At 41.9% G+C, this 27,832-nt stretch overlaps 2 protein-coding genes across 2 annotated transcripts in view; one reads left to right on the top strand and one right to left on the bottom strand.

Moving 5' to 3' along the window:
- The window catches only part of LOC106606828 (phospholipid phosphatase 3-like), a 34,317-nt gene extending 27,263 nt beyond the window's left edge, over nt 1-7,054 (bottom strand). Inside the window, exon 1 of the mRNA XM_082976449.1 lies at nt 6,164-7,054. Coding sequence (XP_082832575.1) covers nt 6,164-6,368 — 205 coding nt within the window. The 5' untranslated portion in view covers nt 6,369-7,054. The remainder of the gene's footprint in view (nt 1-6,163) is intronic.
- On the top strand, nt 1,800-27,826 carry tnfsf18 (TNF superfamily member 18). Its single transcript, XM_014203236.3, has 5 exons — nt 1,800-5,446; nt 20,152-20,603; nt 21,146-21,196; nt 25,674-25,740; nt 25,854-27,826. Exons 2-5 carry the CDS (start codon nt 20,424-20,426, stop codon nt 26,216-26,218), a joined length of 663 nt encoding a protein of 220 aa, XP_014058711.1. The 5' UTR covers nt 1,800-5,446; nt 20,152-20,423; the 3' UTR covers nt 26,219-27,826.
- The last annotated feature ends 6 nt before the right edge of the window (nt 27,827-27,832 follow it).

Here is a 27,832-nt window from a genome sequence, read left to right on the forward strand (position 1 = left end):
TCATAATGTCATACCACCGTGTTAATAACAGTCATTCATAATGCCATACCACCGTGTTAATAACAGTCATTCATAATGCCATACCACCCTGTTAATAACAGTCATTCATAACACCATACCACCGTGTTTATAACAGTCATTCATAATGCCATACCACCGTGTTTATAATAGTCATTCATAATGCCATACCACCGTGTTAATAACAGTCATTCATAATGCCATACCACCGTGTTAATAACAGTCATTCATAATGCCATACCACCGTGTTAATAACAGTCATTCATAATGCCATACCACCGTGTTAATAACAGTCATTCATAATGCCATACCACCGTGTTAATAACAGTCATTCATAATGCCATACCACTGTGTTAATAACAGTCATTCATAATGCCATACCACAGTGTTAACGTGTTTACTTCACTGCAGTAAACACTTAGAAGGAAAGTACTGTCTGAGACAGAAGGGACCACACTGAGCAAAGAAGTGGATTCACTCCTAACTTATAAGGCCATTAGAATGCGATGCCTTGGGGGAATTCCAGAGTGACAGTAATAAATGAGTCCCTTGACGGGGCAGATAACGAGGGGTCAACAGCCTGAGGAATCTGCTGCTGACATTTAGGGAAAATTAGGATGGAACTCCCTGAGACAAGGCATACTGTTGGAGAGGAGACAACTAGAGATACGACATACTGTTGGAGAGGAGACAACTAGAGACAAGGCATACTGTTGGAGAGGAGACAACTAGAGACAAGGCATACTGTTGGAGAGGAGACAACTAGAGACACGACATACTGTTGGAGAGGAGACAACTAGAGACAAGGCATACTGTTGGAGAGGAGACAACTAGAGACAAGGCATACTGTTGGAGAGGAGACAACTAGAGACAAGGCATACTGTTGGAGAGGAGACAACTAGAGACAAGGCATACTGTTGGAGAGGAGACAACTAGAGACACGACATACTGTTGGAAAGGAGACAACTAGAGACAAGGCATACTGTTGGAGAGGAGACAACTAGAGACAAGGCATACTGTTGGAGAGGAGACAACTAGAGACACGACATACTGTTGGAGAGGAGACAACTAGAGACAAGGCATACTGTTGGAGAGGAGACAACTAGAGACACGACATACTGTTGGAGAGGAGACAACTAGAGACAAGGCATACTGTTGGAGAGGAGACAACTAGAGACAAGGCATACTGTTGGAGAGGAGACAACTAGAGACACGACATACTGTTGGAGAGGAGACAACTAGAGACAAGGCATACTGTTGGAGTTGAGACAACTAGAGACAAGGCATACTGTTGGAGAGGAGACAACTAGAGACACGACATACTGTTGGAGAGGAGACAACTAGAGACACGACATACTGTTGGAGAGGAGACAACTAGAGACAAGGCATACTGTTGGAGTTGAGACAACTAGAGACAAGGCATACTGTTGGAGAGGAGACAACTAGAGACACGACATACTGTTGGAGAGGAGACAACTAGAGACACGACATACTGTTGGAGAGGAGACAACTAGAGACAAGGCATACTGTTGGAGAGGAGACAACTAGAGACAAGGCATACTGTTGGAGAGGAGACAACTAGAGACACGACATACTGTTGGAGTTGAGACAGAGACAACTAGAGACAAGGCATACTGTTGGAGAGGAGACAACTAGAGACAAGGCATACTGTTGGAGAGGAGACAACTAGAGACACGACATACTGTTGGAGTTGAGACAGAGACAACTAGAGACAAGGCATACTGTTGGAGAGGAGACAACTAGAGACACGACATACTGTTGGAGTTGAGACAGAGACAACTAGAGACAAGCCATACTGTTGGAGAGGAGACAACTAGAGACACGACATACTGTTGGAGTTGAGACAGAGACAACTAGAGACAAGGCATACTGTTGGAGAGGAGACAACTAGAGACACGACATACTGTTGGAGTTGAGACAGAGACAACTAGAGACAAGGCATACTGTTGGAGTTGAGACAGAGACAACTAGAGACAAGGAATACTGTTGGAGTTGAGACAGAGACAACTAGAGACACGACATACTGTTGGAGTTGAGACAGAGACAACTAGAGACACGACATACTGTTGGAGTTGAGACAGAGACAACTAGAGACACGGCATACTGTTGGAGTTGAGACAGAGACAACTAGAGACAAGGCATACTGTTGGAGTTGAGACAGAGACAACTAGAGACACGACATACTGTTGGAGTTGAGACAGAGACAACTAGAGACACGACATACTGTTGGAGTTGAGACAGAGACAACTAGAGACACGACATACTGTTGGAGTTGAGACAGAGACAACTAGACACAAGGCATACTGTTAATTCACAATATAGCTGATGATAGTGATGCCAATCATATCTATCAGGAAAGAACCAAAAGTACATTATAATTTTCATTTATTTAATTTAACCTTTATTTAACTAGGCAAGTCATTTAAGAACAAATTCTTATTTACAATGACGGCCTACGAAAAGGCAAAACACCTCCTACAGGGACGGGGGCTGGGATTTTTTAAATAAAGAAATAAAAATAAATAACATATGAATATAAGACAAACATTACGACAAGAGAGACAACACAAAACTACATAAAGAGAGACCTAAGACAACAACATAGCAAGGCAGCAACACATGACAACACAGCATGGTAGCAACACAACATGGTAGCAGCACAAAACATGGTACAAACATTATTGGGCACAGACAACAGCACAAAGGGAAAGAAGGTAGAAACAACAATACATCACACAAAGCAGTCACAACTGTCAGTAAGATTGTCCATGATTGAGTCTTTGAATGAAGAGATTGAGATAAAACGGTCCAGTTTGAGTGTTTGTTGCAGCTCGTTCCAGCCGCTAGCTGCAGCGAACTCAAAAGAGGAGCGACCCAGGGATGTGTGTGCTTTGGGGACCTTTAACAGAATGTGACTGGCAGAACGGGTGTTGTATGTGGAGGATGAGGGCTGCTGTAGATATCTCAGATAGGGGGGAGTGAGGCCTCAGAGGGTTTTATAAATAAGCATCAACCAGTGGGTCTTGCATCGGGTATACATAGATGAACAGTTTAGAGTATAGAGTGGCAGTGATGTGTCCTATAAGGAGCATTGGTGGCAAAGCCGAATGGTAAAGAACATCTAGCCGCTCGAGAGCACCCTTACCTGCTGATCTATAAACTATGTATCCGTAATCTAGTATGGGTAGTGGTCATTTGAATCAGGGTTAGTTTGGCAGCTGGGGTGAAAGAGGAGCGATTACGATAGAGGAAACCAAGTCTAGACTTAACTTTAACCTGCAGATTTGATATGTGCTGAGAGAAGGACAGTGTACTGTCTAGCCATACTCCCAAGTACTTGTATGAGGTGACTACCTCAAGCTCTAAACCCTCAGAGGTAGTCATAACCCCTGTGGGAAGAGGGGCATTCCTCTTCCCCAACCACATTACCTTTGTTTTGGAGGTGTTCAGAACAAGGTAAGGGTAGAGAAAGCTTGTTGGACACTAAGAAAGCTTTGTTGTAGAGCATTTAACACAAAATCCGGGGAGGGGCCAGCTGAGTATAAGACTGTATTATCTGCATATAAATGGATGAGAGAACTTCCTACTGCCTACTTCCTACTAAATTAACAAGGCTGATGCCAGAAGAGGGTGATACCAGAGGTGATGGTGGTGAATGGGGGAAGATGATGATACCAGAGGTGATGGTGGTGAATGGGGGAAGATGATGATACCAGAGGTGATGGTGGTGAATGGGGGAAGATGATGATACCAGAGGTGATGGTGGTGAATGGGGGAAGGGGATGATACCAGAGGTGATGGTGGTGAATGGGGGAAGAGGATGATACCAGAGGTGATGGTGGTGAATGGGGGAAGAGGATGATACCAGAGGTGATGGTGGTGAATGGGGGAAGAGGATGATACCAGAGGTGATGGTGGTGAATGGGGGAAGAGGATGATACCAGAGATGATGGTGGTGAATGGGGGAAGATGACGATACCAGAGATGATGGTGGTGAATGGGGGAAGATGACGATACCAGAGATGATGGTGGTGAATGGGGGAAGATGACGATACCAGAGATGATGGTGTTGAATGGGGGAAGATGACGATAGAGGTGATGGTGGTGAATGGGGGAAGAGGATGATACCAGAGGTGATGGTGGTGAATGGGGGAAGAGGATGATACCAGAGATGATGGTAGTGAATTGTGGAAGATAATGGCAAGCATGCCATGCTGCCCTTTGTCTTGAGAGACTTTAAAAAGACACTTTCTAAATCTCTCACTTCCTCTCACTCATGTTCTTTCAAGCATGCAACCCGGTGATTGAGTCAATCCTAGTGTTGAAATGCAACCAGCAGTCAGGGATAAGGAAAGTCAACACCAGCCCACGTGTTCTCATTAGGCGGAGCTAAGAAGAACTGAAGAAGTATATTTCCTTCCCATCTTCTGACTCTGGGCCAGTCAGTCTCTGTCTGGCACTTTCCAGCCACTTCCTAAACACTTAGGTGAGTGTCAAGCATGCTACCTAGCAGAGGAGGAGGCAATAGCATACCTGCAGGCAAGGAGGAATAACAGGCTGTACGGTGAGAGTGAACCTGTCTGTCAGTGTTTGTCTGGGAAGCAACAGGCAGCTCGTAACCGCCAACGGTGCGCTGGCAGACCTGTCTGTCTGCCTGGACGGGTTCCGCCTTATAGTCCTGTTTGTGTCATGTTAACGACTTCAAAACAAACCACTCTTCCCTGCTTTCACATAGTGCCAGCACCAGAGAGGCTGATCGACACCCCATTTCAGTTCAGGGGTGTAGTTAGGCACACAATTGTGTTTCACTCATGTTAGTTGAGGAGTAACCAATGATAACTACCACAAAGTAGCAACCCAATAGTCCCTCTGTGTTTGTGTGTGATTGTCAGATTGCCTCATGTTCCACATTATGGCTTAACACTGCTAACCCTATCAGCATTCAAACTGTAGGGCCATTATCCAATGCTTTATTGAATTATATAATAGCCTCCTAATTTGGCAGAATAACTTTGCTGCACACATTACAGATATTGTTGCCAAGTACCTCAACTGAGTGCAGACTAGAGTTCCTTAAATGAACCTCTGACTCGCGATATGTCGATACTTAAAAAAAAAAAAAACATTCTTAAACCCTTATCATGTACCTATGTTTGTCCTCTGTTGTTCCGTGCCTTTCTTTGTTTGCTGAAATCCGTTTTTTTTTTTTATTAAACGTTAATCAAATACAACCACTGACTGTTTCCTCATTGCTGGTGCTCTAAGATGGCAACTCAGCCGCGAATGCCAATTGAATCTCAACAAGGAAAACATCTGGGGTTGTATTTGATTAACGTTTTATAAAAAAGGTATGGATTTCAGCAAAGAAATGCACGCAACAAAGGACAAACATAGGTAGGCCTACAAGGTAAGTATCGAGGTATAGCGACTAGGAGTTGGAGGTTCAATTCAAAAGCTCTAGAATGTGCTCAACTCAGTACTTGGCAAGGGATAATGCTGTAGTGAAGCAAGGCAAACAATGAACAAATGTAATTTTGGCATTAGAACACAAGCAGGGAAGGGGTAGCAACATGTTTTATTCTAATATTATTTTCTCGAGAACCTCATGGATGGTTGTCATGGGAACTCAAAAATTCCCGGGACAACTCTCCTGCCAGCTTTTCTTCAGTGCTTAGCTTGGAATACAGACAGACTCCTTTTTGCCCTTTTGGTTAAGTGCTGAATTGGCTTTTGAAAGGACTTATTCTTGTATTGTGACCTGTTGAACTGCTAGACCTGTTGCACTTTGCCGTTGGTTCTTCTCCTTAACTACTTGTGTTAATAAATGTAATGGGTTTAATTAAATGGTCGTCTATCATCACTTGGACAACATGTGAGAGAGCCGTCCTAGATTTATGTGCAATAATTGCCCATCCTGTGGCATACATACTATTAATTATATTCATGTTAATAATATTGACCTCTGCATATTTCCTCGGAAATAAGATGGAAATACTGAGACAGGCTAAGAATTAAATTAATGCAAAGCAGACAATCATGTCATGCTGCTACGTTGAGATTCAGTCAAATAAAAAAGGGTAAAAGGGTGAAATAATGTGCAAAGGGTGTTCACCATAATTCTTACCTACAAACAGACAGAAAACATCCAAGCCGACCAGCATCTTTCTCTTGGTACAGAGTGAACTGTCTGCAGGTTCTGCAAGGATGTGTTTCTTCCCAGCGCCGTTTTCCTTCATCGCCTCCCCGGCTCCCCCGTTGTCGGCTAAACGCTGCTGAAGCTCATCGTCCCGAGGAAGAGTACTCGTGTGTGTCGAGTTGAACTTTTGCATATTGTCTCTTGTTTAAAATACAACGTTGATGTTGTCTTGTTGCTGTTTACTGACAGTAACGTTAAGTATCCCAAAGGTGAACATTCAGTCCGTCCAACGTTGAAAAATACAAATTAATGATGGCTGACTAACTTTAGCTAGCTAACTGTTATTGAAAACCATGTCCAATGACCACAAAAGTTAAACTTGACAGGTATCAAACCGTTAGCAACAAGCTTATCTGTGAAATGTAAGACAAGTTCGACGACAGCGTAAAGAAGAGTAAAGATAAACTGAAAGAGAAGTGTTCTTGCTTCAGTTCACTGAGGTGTTGCGAGCTAAAGCGCTCACTGTCCCACTGTATCGTGTTCTCCGTTCAAAGTCTTCAACTACTGTAGCTGGCTAGCCACGTTACATCATGATACGTTACCCTAAAACCAACTAAATCAATATTTTAAAAGAATAACTTACAAAACACGCATTGCTCAATACGTCTCTCAACTTTCAAACTTGCCCATATGTCATTCATTCAACTATTCCAAATGCCCTCTCCATGTGTTGGACTCTTTTCTGTTCAGTCCTCCTGTTCCCTCGCATTTTGTCCCTCCCCAAAACTAGGCAGACCCCCAGGAGTTTGTTTTGCAAAATGTTTATATCTCCTTTGCTCCAGTTCTGACAACCCACCCCCACTTGTTAGTTAAATACAGTAGTTAACCAAATAGCTACCCGGACTATCTGTATTGACCCTTTTTGCACTAACTTTGACTCAACTCATACACTGCTGCTACTGTTTACTATCTGTCACTGTATGTACAGTACATATCTTCCTCAATTACCTCGCACGAGTACCCTGCACATCGACTCGGTACTGTATATTGCCAAATTATCGTTACTCATTGCGTATCTGTTATTATGTGTTTTACTTTTCTATTATTTCACTATTTTCTTTCTCTCTGCATTGTTGGGAAGGGTCCGTAAATAAGCATTTCACTGTTACTTCTCACCTGTTGTTTACGAAGCATGTGACGAATAAAATTTGATTTGATTATCTTACTTTTTTGTTTGTTTTACACTAATAGCTTTGTTTGTTTGTTTTATTTGTTAACAGCTATGTTATGCTAGAATCAATACTATATTTGAGAGAGAATTGAGAGAGAATTAAGAATATAGAGAAATATATAAATGTTTATTTAATTGCATACATTTTTATTTCAGTGTGCTTTGATGAACTGTGGTATGTGTATTAAATTAGGTTAGTTAATTAATACAATACAATTAATTAATTGTATTTGGCACATGCTTCTTAGACAACGGGTATAGACTGACAGTGAATTATTATCTTCTTTTTTTTTTAAAAAACTTTATTTAACTAGGCAATTCAGTTTAGAACAAATTCTTATTTTCAATGACGGCCTAGGAACAGTGGGTTAACTGCCTTGTTCAGGGGCAGAACGACAGATTTGTACCTTGTCAGCTCGGGGATTCGAATTTGCAACCTTTCGGTTACTAGCCCAACGCTCTAACCACTAGGCTACCCTGCCGCCCCAGGGTTTACTTAAGGGTCCTTTTCCAACAATGCGGAGTTAAAGAAAAGAAAATAGAAACAGTGACACGAGGAATAAATACACAGTGAATAACAAATAAAAATAGCATGGCTATATTTAGGGAGTAGAACACACATACATACATATATATATATATGCAGGGGTACGAGGTAATTGATGTAGCTACTGTATGTACTGTACATAAAGGTAGGGGTAAAGTGACTGGACAACAAGCTAGATTAGACAGTAGCAGCAGTGTGTGTGTGTGCGCGTCTGTGTGTATAGTGTCAGTATGCAGGTGCATGCTATGTGGGTGTGGATGTATGCAGTTTGTGTTGTGGTGTCAGTGTAAATATGTGTGAGTAGATGTGTGTAATGAGAGATTCCATTATGTTTCCCAGGCCTACTTAAATTAGAAAAATTTAAAACGAGAGAAAATGTTGCCCTTTGCCTTACACTTCAAATGTCATCGTTTGCCCAACAATATCTAATCCTTCCTTTGATCAAATAAATGGATTTATCTCTAGCATCAGTTACTTTCCTGGTCAGTGAAGACCTAATGGGAGACCATGCAGTAGACCCTATGCCTACCCGTCTATTCAATGGACATCTCCAACCCTGAATGTCTCTGCTAAAATGGTTTGTATAGGCCCAACACAGTTATTAGCATATATCTTATGACTGTCTTGTAGATGAGAATTCCTTCAAATGTATACTCTCTGATCAGTCTCAGATTTTTACTTACACAGTATGGAGTTGCAGGTACAAGAGGTAGGAGAGTGCCACCACCTGGTGAGAAGTACAGAAATTGTCACCTCTTTCTTTTCAGAACTGTATATTAAGGTTTATTAGAGACAGACTACACAAGTTAAAATAACTGCAAATTCGTGCAGTAGTTTTACATGATTGGTCTACAACTGCTTGCACAGGAAACATCAAACTAGGCAGCTATGTTCATGAATCAAACACATTTACTCACATGTAGGCCAATATGTTTCTCAAGTCCCTCACCAGTTGTGGGAAAGGAGCCTGGCGTGCAAGGGTACTTCCTATCACGTAACATTCTCTGTTATGTGAGAGGAAGTACCCTTGCGTGCTATCAGGCTCCTAGCCACGGCTGACTGTAGCATTGCTGTGAATGTTACGTGAGAAGAAGTGACCTTGCACGCCAGACTCCTTTCCCACAACTGGTGAGGGACTTGAGAAACATATTGGCCTACATGTGAGTAAATGTGTTTGATTCATGAACATAGCTGCCTAGTTTGATGTTTCCTGTGCAAGCAGTTGTAGACCAATCATGTATTATGAGAGAGGAAAAGATGATCAAACAAAAGTGAGAAAAGAAATGAAAATAAAATAAGGAACTAACAGCAAATTATTTAGGCTGACAGGTCTGTGTCATTACCTCCTTGTCTTATTGAATAGAGCTTCAAACCCTCAACCATTGATCTGTAGAGGTGAAGAAAAAAAGTTATGTTAGACAGGACCAATAGGCAAAAAAGATTACCAGCTCATCTGGCATTTGCCCAAAATGCCAGATGGTTAATCCGCCCCTGCAGGTCTACCTTTACTTCACTTTTTCTGTTCAAATGTCAGACTCAAAGGTCATGGGATGATTCCGGACCCCAGCAAGTGGACTAGATAGAAAGGTTATAAATCCACGGTCTGTCTTCAATAGAAGAGCCTAAAGCAGTTAGCAGTAATTTTGATGGCCACTAGATGGCTGTAGAAAGTAATTTACTGTGTGATAGGTGGGCCAGGAGCGATGAGAAGCCTGCAACACAGTGGAGGCTGGTGTGAGGAGCTATAGGAGGACAGGCTCATTCGAATGGCTGGAATGGAATACATGGAACAGAGTCAAATTTGTGGTTTCCATATGTTAGATGTGTTTGATACCATTCCATTTATTCCATTCCAGACATTACAATGAGCCTGTCCTCCTACAGCTCCTCCCACCAGCCTCCACTGCTTTAGCAGTGATTAAAGTTAAGCTCACTAACCAGGCTTACATGTTTGAGAACAAAACTAAAGATATAGCCTACACAATGTGCGGGGGAAATTAGTTTCCCCCCCCCCGAAAAGTTTTGTAATTGCATCCAGTGACACTCCCTAGTGATAACCACTACACACCTAACACCTATCTATTGTAGGCTACTCAGTACAGCCAGAGTTAGGGAGTAACTTATTACATGTAATCTGATTACAAAAAAATTGAATCAGTTACATTAGCAGCAAAAATATTGTGATCAGATTACAGATACTTTTGAAGAACTAGAGATGATTGCTACTTGGATTACCTTTAAATACATAAAAGATGTTTGCAAAAACATACAGTACAAGTCAAAAGTTTGGATACATCTACACCTACTACTTTTTACTATTTTCTATATTGTAGAATAATAATGAAGACATCAAAACTATGAAATAACACATATGGAATCATGTAGTAACCAAAAAAAGTGTTAAATATATTTGAATTTGTTTAACATTTGAGATTCTTCAAAGTAGTCACCCTTTGCCTTGATAGCTTTGCACACTCTTGGCATTCAATCAACCAGCTTCATGAGGTAGTCACCTGGAATGCATTTCAATTAACAGGTGTTCATTGTTAAAAGTTAATTTGTGGAATTTATTTTCTTCATAATGCGTTTGAGCCAATCAGTTGTGTTGTGACAAGGTAGGGGTGGTATACAGAAGATAGCCCTATTTGGTAAAAAAATACCATGTCCATAGTATGGCAAGAACAGCTCAAATAAGCAAAGAGTAATGACAGTCCATCATTACTTTAAGACATGAAGGTCAGTCAATACGGAAAATTGCAGTCGCACAAATCATCAAGCGCTATGATGAAACTGGCTCTCTTGAGGACCGCCACAGGAAAGGAAGACCTAGTTACCTCTGCTGCAGAGGATAAGTTAATTACAGTTACCAGCCTCAGAAAATGCAGCCCAAATAAATGCTTCACAGAGTTCAAGTAACAGACACATTTCAACATCAACTGTTCAGAGGAGACTGAGTGAATCAGGCCTTCATAGTCGAATTGCTGCAAAGAAACCACTACTGAAGGATACCAATAAGACGAAGAGACTTGTTTTGGCCAAGAAACACTGGCAGTGGACATTAGACCGGTGGAAATCTGCCCTTTGGTCTGATGAGTTCAAATGTTTGATTTTTGGTTCCAACCGCTGTGTCTTTGTGAGATGCAGAGTAGGTGAACGGATGATGGAGTGCTGCATCAGATGACCTGGCCTCCATAATCACCTGACCTCAACCCAATTGAGATGGTTTGGGATGAGTCGGACCGCAGTGTGAAGGAAAAGCAGCCAACAAGTGCTCAGCATATGTGGGAACTCCTTCAAGACTGTTGGAAAACTATTCCAGGTGAAGCTGGTTGAGAGAATTCCAACAGCGCGCAAACTGTCATCAAGGCAAAGGGTATTTTATAACACATTTTTGGTTACTACATGATTCCATATGTGTTATTTCATAGTTTTGATGTCTTCACTATTATTCTACAATGTTCCCCTCACAGCTCCGTAGGCAAGCACCATGGTCTTGTAGCGGAAGCGAGCTTCAACTGGAAGCCAGTGGAGAGAGCGGAGGAGCGGGGTGACGTGAGAGAACTTGGGAAGGTTGAACACCAGACGGGCTGCGGCGTTCTGGATGAGTTGTAGGGGTTTAATGGCACAGGCAGGGAGCCCAGCCAACAGCGAGTTGCAGTAATCCAGACGGGAGATGACAAGTGCCTGGATTAGGACCTGTGCCGCTTCCTGTGTGAGGCAGGGTCGTACTCTGCGAATGTTGTAGAGCATGGACCTACAGGATCGGGTCACCGCCTTGATGTTAGTGGAGAACGACAGGGTGTTGTCCAGGGTCACGCCAAGGTTCTTAGCACTCTGGGAGGAGGACACAATGGAGTTGTCAACCGTGATGGCGAGATCATGGAAAGGGCAGTCCTTCCCCGGGAGGAAGAGCAGCTCCGTCTTGCCGAGGTTCAGCTTGAGGTGGTGATCCGTCATCCACACTGATATGTCTGCCAGACATGCAGAGATGCGATTCGCCACCTGGTTATCAGAAGGGGGAAAGGAGAAGATTAATTGTGTCTCGTCTGCATAGCAATGATAGGAGAGGCCATGTGAGGATATGACAGAGCCAAGTGACTTGGTGTATAGCGAGAAGAGGAGAGGGCCTAGAACAGAGCCCTGGGGGACACCAGTGGTGAGAGCACGTGGTGCGGAGACAGATTCTCGCCACGCCACCTGGTAGGAGCGACCTGTCAGGTAGGACGCAATCCAAGCGTGGGCCGCGCTTGGATTGAAGAAACTATACTATTAAACAAAGATTAATTATATAAACAATGACAAAACACTTTGGAGCATCTTAAATTACATTTTGGTGAAAAAGGCAAACTCAGCTCCATCATTCATTGAATCAGATGGCTCATTCATCACAAAACCCAGTGATATTGCCAATTACTTTAATGATCTTTTTCATTGGCAAGATTAGCAAATTTAGGCATGACATGCCAGAAACAAACACTGATACTATACATCCAAGTATAACTGATCAAATTATGAAAGACAAGCATTGTAATTTTGAAATCCATAAAGTTAGTGTGGAAGAGGTGAAGAAATTGTGGTCTACCCAAGAATAGTAAAGCCCCCTTTAATGGCTCAAATAGCCGACCAATCAGCCTGTTTGACCAGATACGATGCTTTTTTACTGTAAACAAACTAACAGACTTTCAACATGCCTATAAGGAAGGCATTCAACAAGCACAGCACTTACACAGATGACTGATGATTGGCTCAGAGAAATTGATAATAAAAAGATTGTAGGAGCTATTTTGTTAGATTTCACTGCGGCTGTTGACAGTCTGCTGCTGGAAAAACTTGTATTATGGCTTTACTCCCCCTGCTATATTGTGGATAAAGAGTTACCTGTCTAACAGAACACAGAGGGTGTTCTTTAATGGAAGCCTCTCCAACATAATCCAGGTAAAATCAGGAATTCCCCTGGGCAGCTGTCTAGGCCCCTTACCCTTCTTACTCTTACTCATATTTCAAAAACTAAAAGCATTATATTTGGGACAAATAATTCACAAAATCTCGTAATAAATAATGTGGAAATTGAACAAAGTTGGTGACTAAACTTCTTGGAGTAACCCTGGATTGTAAACGGTCATGGTCAAAACAACAGTAGCTAAGATGGGGAGACGTCTGTCAATAATAGAGCGCTACTCTGCATTCACTATCAACAAGGAAGGTTCTAGTTTTGTTACACCTGGACTACAGTTCAGTCATGTAGTCAGGTGCCACAAAGAGGGACCTTGGAAAATTACAAATGGCTCAGAACAGGGCAGCATGGGTGGCCATTACATGTACGCGGAGCGCTAACATTAATAATGTGCATGTAAATCTCCCATGGCTCAAAAGTGGAGAACAGATTTTTTATCACTACTTGTTTTTGGAAGTGTTGACATGCTGAATGCACCGAGGTGTCTGTTTAAATTACTTACACACAGCTCGGACATCCATGCATACCCCACAAGTTTCTTCCCAATCCCCTAGTCAAGCCCAAACTATGGGAGGCGCATAGTACTACATAGAGCCATGACTAAAGTACATGGAACTCTATTCCACGTCAGGTAACTGATGCAAGCAGTAGAATAAGATAACAAAAAAAGATAAAAATCATCTTATGGAACAGCGGGGACTGTGAAGACGCATGCACAATACACACACGTACATTGTAATGTTGTTGTACGGTGGTTTTATACATTTTGTATTGTAGATATGTAGTGGTGTAATAATGTTATATGATGTACTGTTTTATCTTTTGTTTTATGTGTGATTTAAGTACCTTAATGTGTTTGGACCCCAGGAAGAGTAGCTGCTCCCTTGACAGCAGCTTATGGGGATCCCTAATAAATTCAAGTACAAAGAGAAAGTGTTTGAACTGGAATTTCAAGTGATAGAACAAGATGCACCAGTAGCGAGGCTATATTCAGAGGGTACCGGTACAGAGTCACTGTGCGGGGGCACCAGTTAGTCGAGGTAATATGTACATGTAGGTAGAGTTAAAGTGACTATGCATATATAATAAACAGAGTAGCAGCAGCGTAAATGGGGGGGGGGGGGGGGGCCAATGCAAATAGCCATTTGATTAGCTTGTCAGCAATGCGCCAGTGTTAAAGTACTATGATGTAAAAAAAACGGACTATCTGTGGATGCAAGCTCAGAAGGCTTGGGAGCTGTGATCCTGCAAGATGGTCAGCCAATCGCATACAGGTCAAGATCACTCACAGACTGTCAAAAGAGATACACTCAAATTGAAAAAGAGCTAACGGCGATAGTGTATGGCTGCAAGAAATTTCAACAAAACCTGTGTCGTGTCGTTGGCATCATTAAAACTGAAGACATATTTATCAAATAACTCTGTTATTATTATTACGCGATTAACCTGATTAATCATGTAACTGTAATTAACTACGAAGTCGAGGCACCAAGGAAAATATTCAGATTACAAAGTTATAATTTTCCTAATATAACTTTCAGATATTTTAATATCTCATCTATTAGTCTTCGAATTAATGAATTATTATTTACCTCACGCCAGTCTCATTCCAAATGTCATAAATTGTTGGTTATCTGCACGAACCCAGTCTTCACTATGAGTCATCCATACATCAATTGTCTTAAAATAATTTATTTACTAACTAAGTCATTCACAGAAATGCATAACAAACAGTAGATATGTTTATAAGGAAATGATAGGAGAATGTGCCCTAGTGGGCTAAACCGACATGACGGCTTGTTAGACAAAAGGGGAGTGGGGTCAGCTGAGAAGGCACTACAGAGTTGATAATTATAACAATTGAAATACTAATCCTTTGCACATGAACGCTCGCTCATTCGGGAACAATTGCAATCAAAATATATACATATTTACGCTCAGTGTGTCGTCGGGATCTCTGTTGAAAAGTTTGTTTCTGTTGGAGTTTGTCCGCCCTCTCTCGCTCTCTGTCGTGGTTAGAATGGGTAGTTCAGAGTGACATTCATTAATGTCATTATAGGAGAGATGTTTCGGCGGTTGTCGGTCTTCGCGTTCAATGATACCGAATTCCTAGCTGCAGACTAGTAATTAATATCAAAGACTTGTTCTTATTCTGTCGGTATCGATAGTCTAAGAGTTTAACCACGTGGTATGGTTAAAAGTTCATCAAGAGAAATGCATGGTCTCCAACCTTTAGCCACCTCGTAATTGAGGTAAGCTCGGTCTGGTGATAGAAAACCTCGGTGGGGGTTTTATTCAGAAGAGCAGAAAAGGGCCTGTCCCATGACGCCAGACCATAACTGTGCTCATGGGCAGTCCTCTGATTTAGTTAAGACTCCAAAGGGAATTGGAGTTTCCTTCATTAAACAGTCCAAAATCACATTTCACAATTTCACAAACAGTTCCATCCTTATTCATTCATTTTATACAACCATTTAGATGTAAGTCTCATACCTGAGACTCTTCTATAAACATGATTATGGTAATGTGGCCGTATTGGCTCTCATGAGTTTCACAAAATTGTACCAAACGGACCAGTTCGTTGCTGGATTCTTTGCCGATCTTTTATACCTTCTCCAGAACATAAATGTCGTTCGGTTCTCCAGTTCTGTGAGGTGGAAGAACTCCTTTGTTCTCTCTATACTGGGGCCATGAGGAGAGGGTCTCCTCGTAGGAATTTACGACCGCTCTTACAGAGCCTGGTGTCAGAAGTATAGAGGTCGGGGGATGGTGCTCGCAGTGTCCAAAGAGGGCAACGTCATGACACCTGTATGAAAATCAGATCCAGGTGGAGTCAGACCACAAACCCTTGGAAACAATCTTCAAAGAAGTCGCTCCAGAAAGTACCAGCCAGACTGCAGAGAATGCTGATGAGACTACAGAGATACAGTCTACATGTGACAGACAAACCAGGAAAGGAGATACACGTCGCTGATGCACTGAGCCGAGCATACCTGAAGGATTAGAGAGAGAAATTGCTCGATGGTGAGCTGGATGTAAACTACATCGATCAAAAACCTCCTGTTTCAGAGGAGAAACTGCAGCAATTCAAAACAGCAACAGCAGAAGATGGAGAGTAAAAACTGGTCACAGAAACAGTTAAAAAATGATGGCCAGACACAAGAGGGAAAGTTGCAAAGAAAATACAGCACCACTGCACTTTCAGAGAGGACTTGAAATACTCAGATGGACTGCTGTTCAAAAGTTAAAATGTGTTGTCCCACAGAAAATGAGAAGAAATCTGAAAAATCCATGAAGCACACATGGCAATTGTAAAATGTAAGGAAAGAGGAAGGGAAGTTCTGTTCTGGCCAGGCATGGCAAAACAGATTGAAGATGTAACAAAATGTGCAGTCTGCAACAAACACAAAAACAACAACCAAACAGCCGCTCATGTCCCATCCAATATAAGAGAGAGCTTGGGCCAAAGTTAGAGTGGACCTCTTCCATTACAATGACACAGAATTTCTACTATGTGTGAATTACTACAAAATACCCAGAAATCTCCAAGTTTAGGGGCACAGCAAGTAAACACACAATTACAGCACTACAGTCGATCTTTGCAAGGCATGGGGTGCTCAACATTTTGTGCCCCAACAATGGAAGACAGCTTGCGAGTCAAGAAATGTCTTGTGAGTCAAGAGTTTTCTACCAGCTGAGAGTTCAGACATGTCATGTCGAGCCCTAGATTTCCACAGTCAAACGGCCAAGCTGAGAGAGTAGTTCAGACTGAAGAACCTGTTATAAAAAGCAACAAAAAAAAACAACCTTTAACTAGGCAAGTCAGTTAAGAACAAATTCTTATTTACAATGACAGCCTAGGAACAGTGGGTTAACTGCCTTGTTCAGGGGCAGAACAACACATTTTTACCTTGTCAGCTCGGGGATTCGATCTAGCAACCTTTCGTTACTGGCCCAACGCTCTAACCACTAGGCTACCTGCCGCCCCACATACAGTGCATTTGGAAAATATTCAGATCCCTTGACATTTTCCACATTTTGTTACGTTACAGCCTTATTCTAAATTGTATTAGTTTTATCTAGACACAATACCCCATAATGACAAATCGAAAACATGTTTTTAGAAATTCTTGCAAATGTATAAAAAAACTAAAACAGAAATACCTTATTTACATAACAAACGAAATTGATCTCAGGTGCATCCTGTTTCCATTGATCATCCTTGAGATGTTTCTACAACTGGATTCAAGTCCACCTGTGGTAAATTCAATTGATTGGACATGATTTGGAAATGGCACACCTGCCTATATATGGTCTCAAGGTTGACAGTGCATGTCAAAGCAAAAACCAAGCAATGAGGTCGAAGGAATTTTCTGTAGAACTCAGAGACAGGATTGTGTCGAGGCACAGGTCTGGGGAAGGGTACCAAAACAATTCTGCAGCATCGAAGGTCCTCAAGAACACAGTAGCCTCCATTCTTAAATGGAAGAAGTTTGGAACCACCAAGACTCTTCCTAGACCTGGCCGCCTGGCCAGACTGAGCAATCGGGGGAGGAGGGCCTTGGTCAGGGAGGTGACAAAGAACCTGATGGTCACTCTGAATGAGCTCCAGAGTTCCTCTCTGGAGATGGGAGAACCTTCCAGAAGGACAACCATCTCTTCAGCACTCCACTAATCAGGCATTTATGGTAGAGTGGCCAGACGGAAGCCACTCCTCAGTAAAAGGCACACGACAGCCCACTTGGTGTTTGCCAAAAGGCAACTAAATGACTCAGACCATGAGAAACAAGATTCTCTGGTCTGATGAAACCAAGATGGAACTCTTTGGCCTGAATGCCAAGTGTCACGGAGCGAAGGTATCCTCCTCACTGGAGGAAACCTGCCACCATCTCTACGGTGAAGCATGGTGGTGGCAGCATCATGCTGTGGGGATGATTTTCAGCAGCAGGGACTGGGAGACTAGTCAAGGTTGAGGAAAAGATGAACGGAGCAAAGTAGAGAGAGATCCTTGATGAAAACCTGCTCCGGAGCGCTCAGGACCTCAGACTGGGGCGAAGGTTCACCTTCCAAAAGGACAAATACACTAAGCACACAGCCAAGACAACGCAGGAGTGGCTTCGGGAAAAGTCTCGGAATGTCCTTGAGTGGCCCAGCCAGAGCCTGTACTTGAATCCGATTGAACGTCTCTGCAGAGACCTGAAAATAGCTGTGCAGCGACGCTCCCGATCCAACCTGACAGAGCTTGAGATGTTCTGCAGAGAAGAATGGGTGAAACTCCCAAAATACAGGTGTGCCAAGCTTGTAGCATCATACCCAAGAAGACTCAAGGCTGTAATCGCTGCCAAAGGTGCTTCAACAAAGTACTGAGTAAATGGTCTGAATACTTAAGTAAATGTGATTTCAGTTTTTCATTTGATTTCCAAAAAGATTTGATTTGATTTTCTTTGTCATTATGGGGTATTGTGTGTAGATTGATGAGGAAAAACTATTTAATCAATTTTAGAATAAGGCTGTTACATAGTGAATACTTAGCTCTCATTGAGTAAAGAAACACCCCTGGATGGAGTATGTCTCTCACCTGCACACCTACTGATGGGAAGGAGGCTGCAGACAAAGATTTTGAAGTCAGAGAGATTGTTCAATCCAGGACTCTATCAGCATATCAGGAGCAGGCTCACAAGCAGACAACAGAGACAAAACACTACATTGACCAAAGCACAGGTAAGCTTTTGGTCATGAAGGAAGGAGAACGAGTCAGGAACAGACAAGACAACAAATGGCAACCAGCAATTTTAATTGGAAAACATGACCAGCCAAGGTCATACATAGTACAAACACAAAATGAGAGAATCAACTGAAGGAACCGGAGACACCTGTTAAAAAACACATGAAACAACACACCCAGAGAAACACTCAGAAACCATAATGGACTTACCTTATCCAGTAGAAAGAGAACCTGAAACAAGTGTCAGCCTGGAAGAAAATGACTCACCTGTGTGTTCTCCAGCACCAACAACACCAAAGCAAACAATGTAAAGCAACAATGTAAACACTGACACACCAGTGAATTCAACTCGTTATGGAAGACCTATCAGAATGCCAATTCTGTCAGTGTTTATAGTTCAAACAGAGACTGTTGAAAAACAAACAAAAACGAAAAATAGAAGAAAAAATAAAGACATTGACAAGACATTAATAATAACAATGTGACAATCACTATTGTGATGTCTATATTACCAAGAAAAAAAAGCAACGTTTGTTTGCATATTGTTTGCAATGTGAAACACTGAGTTGAAAGAACATTGTTTTGAGAAACAAATGATCCAAAGAAAGGGAGATGACATGCACATACTTACCTGTAGTGCCTGAGGGCGCATCTAATTACTAATTACTACATGTCGTCATCTGTACTTTACACTTGACCCATTACATCAGATGAACATGGTTATTTTACCCGCATTCCTGTGTACTAGTATATTACAAAGCCTATTGCTCAAATGCCATAAGAAAGGAAAGGTCAGTTATTTCCATTACAACCTAAACAACATTAGAAACTGATAGTAGTATCCAACTTTCACTTAGGGAAGTGTTTTGTTCCATAATGTCCATCTAATCATCATATGTGTAGGTGTTGTTTTGGCCTTTGTCATCACTAACCAGGTCAGTATACTCAAATACCAAGATTGACACCTTAACCCTGTTGTGCGGTCCGGAGACTTTCCCCAGGTCAGCCACAAGTAACCAAAGTGAAACCATAAGAGGTGCACAGCACAGCCTGGCATGCAGCTGAGACTGGGAGATTTTAGAGATGCAAACATTTGAAACACAACCTTGTGACATGTTATCATATTAATGTGCTGTAGAGTGGGGTTTGAATATGTTGACTTGACCTGTATTTTACTACAGTACTTTTGCATAGAAAGAGAAAGAGGAAGAGAATAGAAAAAGAAAACAAATTACGTACTGACACATCAGAAAAGTGAATGGACTCACATTGAACAGTGCCAAAACACTATCAAAATCTATTGGTTCGATTTATAGTAGTAGCTGACAAATCACATTGTAAAATCTATTTAGGGGAAGGATGTGAATGACTCATTCTCACTTAAAGGTCAATGTTTATCACGCCCTCGTTTTCTCATTGGTTGTGAGTGGTGTTCCTCTTTCTCTATGAGAGTAGTGTGAATAGTAGGAGGGCCAGTCCCGTACGTGAAGAGTTATCTAGTCTCTTTGTTTTCCTTCAGTCACTCAGGAAAGTACCAGCCCGACCCGCCTCCTGTCCTGGACAGCTACAGAGGAACACAGAGCAGAACACAGACATAAAGACGTCCTCGTCGGATACAAACGCAACACACACAGCAGTGTTCTGAGGTTTCACGGCAGAGGAAGCCAAGAGGACAAACACACACAGCGGCTCCATCTCTCTCTCTTCCTGCACTCCCTCTGCTGCATCTCAGGGGACTGAGGTTGCTCTACCCGAGCCTCTCTCCCCCCCACGGCCGGACGCTGCAGATTGATGATGCCGCAGCAGTCGATGGATCGCTGTGAGGTTTCAGAGAACTGCCACCATCTTAGCCCGGGGGCCCAGGGGAGCCAGCGGCGCCTGGTCAGTGGACTCCTTCTCTGGGTCGGTCTCCTCACCGTCAGCCACGTGGTCTCCATCACCCTCCTCGTCATCACCAGGCCACACGCACTGGTAAGACTGCTAACCTGCATAGACACACACTTACACACTCTCTGGTGTGTTAACTATGCAATGCTGTTGCTAGTTTTTTATTGAAAAAGAGCCCCTGACCATCACGACTTAGGGAGGGACATAGTTAGTGAAATCAAGTTGAATTAAATCTGACATATGTATTGTAGCTCACTTTGTGTAAAAATAAGATGAGATCTTGAAGTTGGATCAATGTGTGTCAATAGAGCGGTGTATTGTAGCTGTGGTAACACCTGCCTGTTGCACCTGTTGAGTACAAGCCTCTGAAGTGGTTTCAGTAGCATCACAGCTGGTGGGGGAAACGCATCACTATGTGTGGTTTAGTACTGGTGACAGCAGAACCCTGTTCTCCAATATGAAAGGGCTGGGTGTGTGCTACTGAATGATCACTGTGTGTATCATATTAATACTGTTTCATATAGCCAAGAGTAGAATACAAATGTTTTTCTCAGGCAAATGTTGTTACTTACAACATAGTTACTGAGCGGAAATATCATGACGATTGTCCTATCTCCCTCCCCCAGCCTCTGCCAGAAATAGTTTCAGCTCCAAAACCCACAGCAGACACATCTCCGGTAAGCTAACCACAAGACGGGTTTAAACATGTTTCCAACCTCAAAACATGTTTTAACATGTCCCATGCAAACGTTTTGTTCATTTTTGCCCCCTCCAAGACAGAGAGTAGTCATAACATCATCATCATCATGATATACATGGCCTGCCAATAGGATATACAATAGACCAGGGTTTTCCAAAACTCAGTCCTGGGGTCTCCCTGGGGTACACGTTTTGGTTTTTGCCCTAGTACTACACAGCTGATTCAAATAATCAAGGCTTGATTATTTTGATACGCTGTGGTGATAGGGCAAAAACCAAAACGTGTACCCCAGGGAGACCCCAGGACTGAGTTTTGGGAAACCCGGCAATAGATCATTTTGAATAGAATCCAAACACTTGAATGTATCTTGGAAGGGACCTGAGCCTAGGCTAGGCCATACCTCGCCAGTCCCGCTTTCTCTGTCTGACGTATCATCCTCCAGGCTCTCAGACAGTAGAGGGCTCAACCACCAGCCTCACCGCACTGCTGGGAAAGGTGATATGTCATAACATCATATCCACATGCAGGGAAATGCCACTGTGCAGATTCTCCTTCTCTGAAATCAGATTTCAATCTCTGTTTTACGATCATGAAAGTGTGGCATACTCCATCAGTAAGTGTTAAATGAGGCAACTAGTTCAAATTCATTCCTAAATGTGATAGGCATGCAACATCTAGCCCATATCTAGACACCTTTATTATGATTTAATTTATCAATAAGCCGGATCTAAGGGCATTCCATAGAGCTTGCGAGAAATGCCCTACCCGTTGTTGTACATGTTTTAGCAGCATGTGTCCCGTGTTGGATGGTATCCGTAATCGTTTCTGATGGAAACGTTATTGTTTGCGTCGCTGAGCAGTGCACAAGAAAGTATTAAATCCAATCGTTTGATGCTAACCCCATCCCCTCCAATTTAATTAAAAGATGGATTCCCCAACTGAGCACTCACATGGCACACTCTCGCTTCTAGACAGGTAAACAGAATGTCAGCAATCAGACAATAAAATTTAACTTAAGGCCCCCAAAGGGGTAGGGCCAGCTCTGACTGCATGTGTGGATATGGATGTGGGTATGCAGACCTGCAAGTGATTGTAGCCCCTCATGATGAGTTCAGAAAGTGTGTGGCCCCCTTCCCCATCAAAGTTGCACATCCCTGCCCTATATGGAACATTACTGTTAGAATAACTGTACCTACTGTTATATCTGTATAAGTGACAGCAAACTTTGTAGGGATATGTAACATCTAGACATAAGTAATATAATAATGACAGGTTCTACTATGCCCATTGAAGGGAAACAGTAGAAAGGCAGATATCATTTTTTTTTTTAAGTTATTAAGCTTAGAGGTTTAGGTTTGCTTGTTGGACACTATAAATAAAGAGTAAATATTTCACTGAAATATAAAACGCACAACATAATAAACAATCACCTTAATGGAGGTCTGAGTCACTACTGGTTCCACTACCAATGCCTCTCCAAACACAAAATAGTCTGCAGCCAACTAAAAAATAAATCCACTATTGCAGTGGCAGCACAGAACAATAGAACATGTTTTATATTGTCACACATACAGTACCAGTCAAAGGTTTGGACACATCTACTCATTCCAGGGTTTTTGTTTATTTTGCCTATTTTCTACATTGTAGAATAATAGTGAAGACATCAAAACTATGAAATAACACATATGGAATCATGTAGTAACCAGAAAAGTGTTAAACAAAGATTTTAGATTCTTCAAAGTAGCCACCCTTTGCCTTGTCGACAGCTTTGCACACTCTTGGCATTCTCTCAACCAGCTTCATAAGGTAGTCACCTGGAATGCAATTCAATTAACAGGTGTGCCTTGTTAAATGTGAATTTGTGGAATTTCTTTCCTTCTTGATGCATTTGAGCCAATCAGTTGTGTTGTGACAAGGTATAGAAGATATACAGAAGATAGTGCTATTTGGTAAAAGACCAAGTCCATATTATGGCAAGAACATTTCAAATAAGCAAAGAGAAATGACAGTCCATCATTACTTTAGGACATAAAGGTCAGTCAATGTGGAACATTTCAAGAACTTTAAGCGTTTCTTAAAGTGCAGTTGCAAAAACCATCAAGCGCTATGATGAAACTGGCTCTCATGAGGACCGCCATAGGAAAGGAACACCCAGAGTTACCTCTGCTGCAGAGGATAAGTTCATTAGAGTTACCGGCCTCAGAAATTGCAGCCCAAATAAATGCTTCACAGAGTACAAATAACAGACAAATCAACTCTTCAGAGGAGATTGTGTGAATCATGCCTTCATTTTTCTAATTGCTGCAAAGAAACCACTACTAAAAGACACCAATAATAAGAAGAGACTTGCTTGGGCCAAGAAACACGAGCAATGGACATTAGACCGGTGGAAATCTGCCCTTCGGTCTGATGACTCCAAATTTTAGATTTTTGGTTCCAACTGCCGTGTATTTGTGAGATGCAGAGAAGGTGAAAGGATGATCTCAGCATGTGATGGTGTTGGGGTGCTTTGCTGGTGACACTGTCAGTGATTTATTTTGAATTCAAGGCACACTTAACCTGCATGGCTACCACATCATTCTGCAGCAATACGCCATCGCATCTGGTTTGCGCTTAGTGGGACTATCATTTGTTTTTCAACAGGACAATGACCCAGCACACCTCCAGGCTGTGTAAGAACCATTTGACCAAGAAGGAGAGTGATGGAGTGCTGCATCAGATGACCTGGCCTCCACAATCACCCGACCTCAACCCAATTGAGATGGTTTGGGATGAGTTGGACCACAGAGTGAAGGAAAAGCAGTGCTCAGCATATGTGGGAACTCCTTGGAAAAGCATTCCAGGTGAAGCTGGTTGAGAGAATGCCAAGAGTGTGCAAAGCTGTCATCAAGGCAAAGGGTGGCTACTTTGAAGAATCTCAAATCTAAAATATATGTTGATATGTTTAACACTTTTTTGATTACTACATGATTCCACATATTCCATATATTATAGTGTTGATGTCTTCACAATTATTCTACTATGTAGAAAATAGTCAACCCTTGAATGAGTAGGTGTGTCCAAACTTTTGACTGGTACTGTATATCAGCATTGATACAGATAATGTAACAAACATACCTTCAGAGCACATTTGACCTCACCCCAAACTCTTCTTCAAAAAGTCAGCATGGTTCTCAAAATGGTTGCCCTCAAACCTTAATCTTGCTCAGAACCAATACAGTACAACATCTCCAAATTCTCTTCAGGGACAAAAAGCTCTCTTGAACAAATACCAAAAATGGTGGATAAATTAAGATTGTTCACTCAGGCCATTCTTCCTTCTTCTTCTTCTTCTTCTATGGTATAATGGCGATCGCAACAATTTGATGTGATGTGCATTCCGCCAGCTACTGTGCAGGTGAATAATAAGGATCCCCAAAAAGGAAATAATGTGGGTAAAAATAAATCAAATATCTTACAGTCTATCAAAAAAGAAATTAACTAAACAAAATCAACCTGCTTTTTTGTAAAAAACTCAATTCTAATCAGGTCCCTACACAGGCTATAAAGAGTCCTGTGAGGGCGGGACATTTACTAGCGACCATAGTCCTTGCAGTGCTTCTGCCATGATGTCTTGGAGCCGCAAAAACTTCTCGGCTGCAGATATAATGATGTCCAGCTTCTTGGACTTCTTAGACACTTAGTCACTGTGGCTATAAATGCCACAAAATCAACTTTCTACACAATGAGTGTATCCAGATCACTCAATTGACTTAAAACACTAGCAACTGGTTGGAATGCATCCACCGCCATATCTTCAACACAGTTGCCTCTTGCTCCTTCAACTCTCTTCACCGCCTCCACATAAGAGATCTGCTGCCAGCCCTGATTCTTGACACCTCGACCTCTTTCACCCTAACAGGGCACTCAAGGAAGTCCGGAGAATGATCCCCACCATTCATTGTCACGCACTTCACTTGCCATATTTACAGATTCAAGCACAGTCGCCATGCCCTCCACTCAAGCCATTTACTATTGACCCCCCCTCCCCTAACAAGTTGGGTGTTTCACTTCCTCTTCCGTCTCTGCAGATACTGAGGGGTGCTTTTATACCTTCCTGCCTGTGCTTCCCTAAATAGGGTCCCCAAGGAAACAGACAACAGCTGTAGTTTGTACCCTGTCACAGATAAAAAGGATAGTTTGAAGATCATACTTTGTTCCAGGGTTGGGGATCATTATATTTCAATTCCAGTCAATTCAGGAAGTACACTGAAATTCAAATTCCAGTTCCAATTATGTTCAGTGCTTTTCAATGAGGAAAATTACTTTTTGAATTGACTGGAATTGAAATGGAATTGACCACAACCCTTCTTTGTTTTACTGTTAGGATTTGAGTTGTGTTGCTTGGATGCCCACCATTACTTCAATGAGTAGAGAGATCAGTGACTAATGATGAGTTATCTCTGTCTCCGCAGAGCATACCCCTGGAGCCACAAAGAGTGCCATGGCAAATGCTCACCTTTGAACCCACAAGTATAGGCGGTGAGAGTTCTTAGAAAGTTCAGTCTCTTTGAATTTTTAGATATAGTCACAATTAATTAATATTCCAATTCTAGCCACATTACTGATGCCAGTTTTCAATTTATCATCCACAGATAATGATGTCTCGGTGGTGAGAAGTGTGATCAAGTGGAAGACGCAGTCCAAGGCGAATCATTTTGTCTCCCTAAAGGACGGATCCCTGACCATCAACCAGGATGGTTGTTACTTCCTGTATCTTCAGGTGACTCTGGAGACACCAGAGGTGTCTGGACAGCATATAGTGAGAGTGAACAAGACCAACAGAGTCCTGCTGGAAGTAAGGATGACCAACACCTCCCTCAGCACAGGGTTCCTTGGCAGGGCTGTGGATCTAGCAGCCTCTGACAACCTCACAGTCACTGTCTCCCCTATTGCCAGGATCAACACCACCTACACTGCCACATACCTGGGCATCATAGGTCCAAAATTATACCTGTAGATTCTATTGGATATAGACACTCCTGTCTTCATAGACACATGCTGGGGGCTAGATCTGGGAGTCATTTGCTAGGGGTTGATTGAATAGATCCTGGGGATCTGGAGTTAACTGGGACCAACCCATCATCCCACCACGTGTCAGAGAGATGGAGTAGTGGGGAAGACCATGTGGGAGACACCGTATATTTGACTGAAACTGATTCAGTCCGACTCCCTGCTCATCACAGAAGATTATTCCACTCCTTTATACTCAGTTAAGAACAAATTCTTATATACAATGAGGGCCTACCAAAATGCAAAAGGCCTCCTGCAGGGAAGGGGGATTAAAAATGTAAAATAATAATGTGTCTTGTAATGTTGGAAAAATATGTTTAAAAGTATTGGTCATCATGGGTTATGGGTTGTACTGTTACTTTAGCATTTTTCTCTCTTGGATGAAATAGCACTGTTTTTATCGCTCAGGATTATAGTTAGTATGTTTTTCCAGTAGATATTGTTTTTTAAGCTATAAATGAGGGGATTGTCTTATCAAGTCATGTGCACAGGGTTGTTGAGAGAATGCACAGTATCAACTTATCTTTAATGTTTACTTTAATATTTGCATATTGCTTTGTATTTAAAATTTTCGTTTTTTAACCTATTTATGTCTTATTACAATATTATCTTATTATTATTTTCTTCTTATTTATTTTCTATATCTATTTTGAAGGACATGTTGAGTATGTTGTAGGATGAGATGTAGAGATAATCAATGAATGTATGTCACTAACCAGGTTTCCATTCAATCGTTTTATGTTTCGGTAAACCTTCCAAATGTAGACAAAGTAAAATACGCTATATAAGGTGGGATCTTTTTGTGTCGGTAAAATTAGTTATGCGAGAAATGGCAGTGGAAATACCTTTATGCGCAAATATTGATGTAATAACCATCATATCGAAGTAAACTTGGAGTCACGCCATGATAAATTGTGTGGTTCTCCCACTACGACAGGCTACAGATTAAATACATTATGATGAACTTCACAGAGGGGTGAATGTGCAAGGTGATGCTCCTTTCCAATACATATCGAGGGTCTTCTTCTGGTGATGATGATCGATTATTGGCTGCCTTTTGACAAATACAAATAATATTGCTCTTATCCAATAATCGCATAATGTTGGTAGCCTACCGCACTGTATCTGCGAGCTGTTGGCTAGAGCGCATGTTCCAAGATCAGAGTACACACTTCCTACTCCATCAGTAGAGCTGAAAATGCGATGGAAACCCATTTTTCATTCGGTAGGCTACATGGGAATTTAACGGCAGAAGTTATTTTTATCTGCACTACGTCCTCAAGCACAGCCTTTTACCCATACAAAGTATGTTTGATGGAAACATCCCTGGCGGGGGAATGCACATATCATTTTAGCAGATTTTAGAATATTAGCATGAAAATCTATCGCAAATTGGATGGAAACCGACTTTATAGCGCCAAATAAACTAGGATAAAATGTACGTTGTTACGAATTCCACAACTGAAGTTCCCGCTGGGAAACATGAATGTAATCTACTATATTAAGAAAGCACTGGATTTTTTTTCTTCTCCAAACAAATAAATGAAGTACAGTATTTGAC

The sequence above is a fragment of the Salmo salar genome, chromosome 06 (assembly GCF_965601325.2).
Source record: "Salmo salar chromosome 06, fSalSal1, whole genome shotgun sequence".
In the NCBI taxonomy this organism is placed as follows: domain Eukaryota; kingdom Metazoa; phylum Chordata; class Actinopteri; order Salmoniformes; family Salmonidae; genus Salmo; species Salmo salar.

Excerpts from the sequence above, each read along its gene's own strand:
- tnfsf18 (XM_014203236.3), top strand. The coding sequence starts at position 20,424 with ATGATGCCGCAGCAGTCGATGGATCGCTGTGAGGTTTCAGAGAACTGC. Across the intron at positions 20,604-21,145 it reads TCACCAGGCCACACGCACTG|CCTCTGCCAGAAATAGTTTC; the intron begins GTAAGACTGCTA and ends TCCCTCCCCCAG. Across the intron at positions 21,197-25,673 it reads CCACAGCAGACACATCTCCG|AGCATACCCCTGGAGCCACA; the intron begins GTAAGCTAACCA and ends CTGTCTCCGCAG.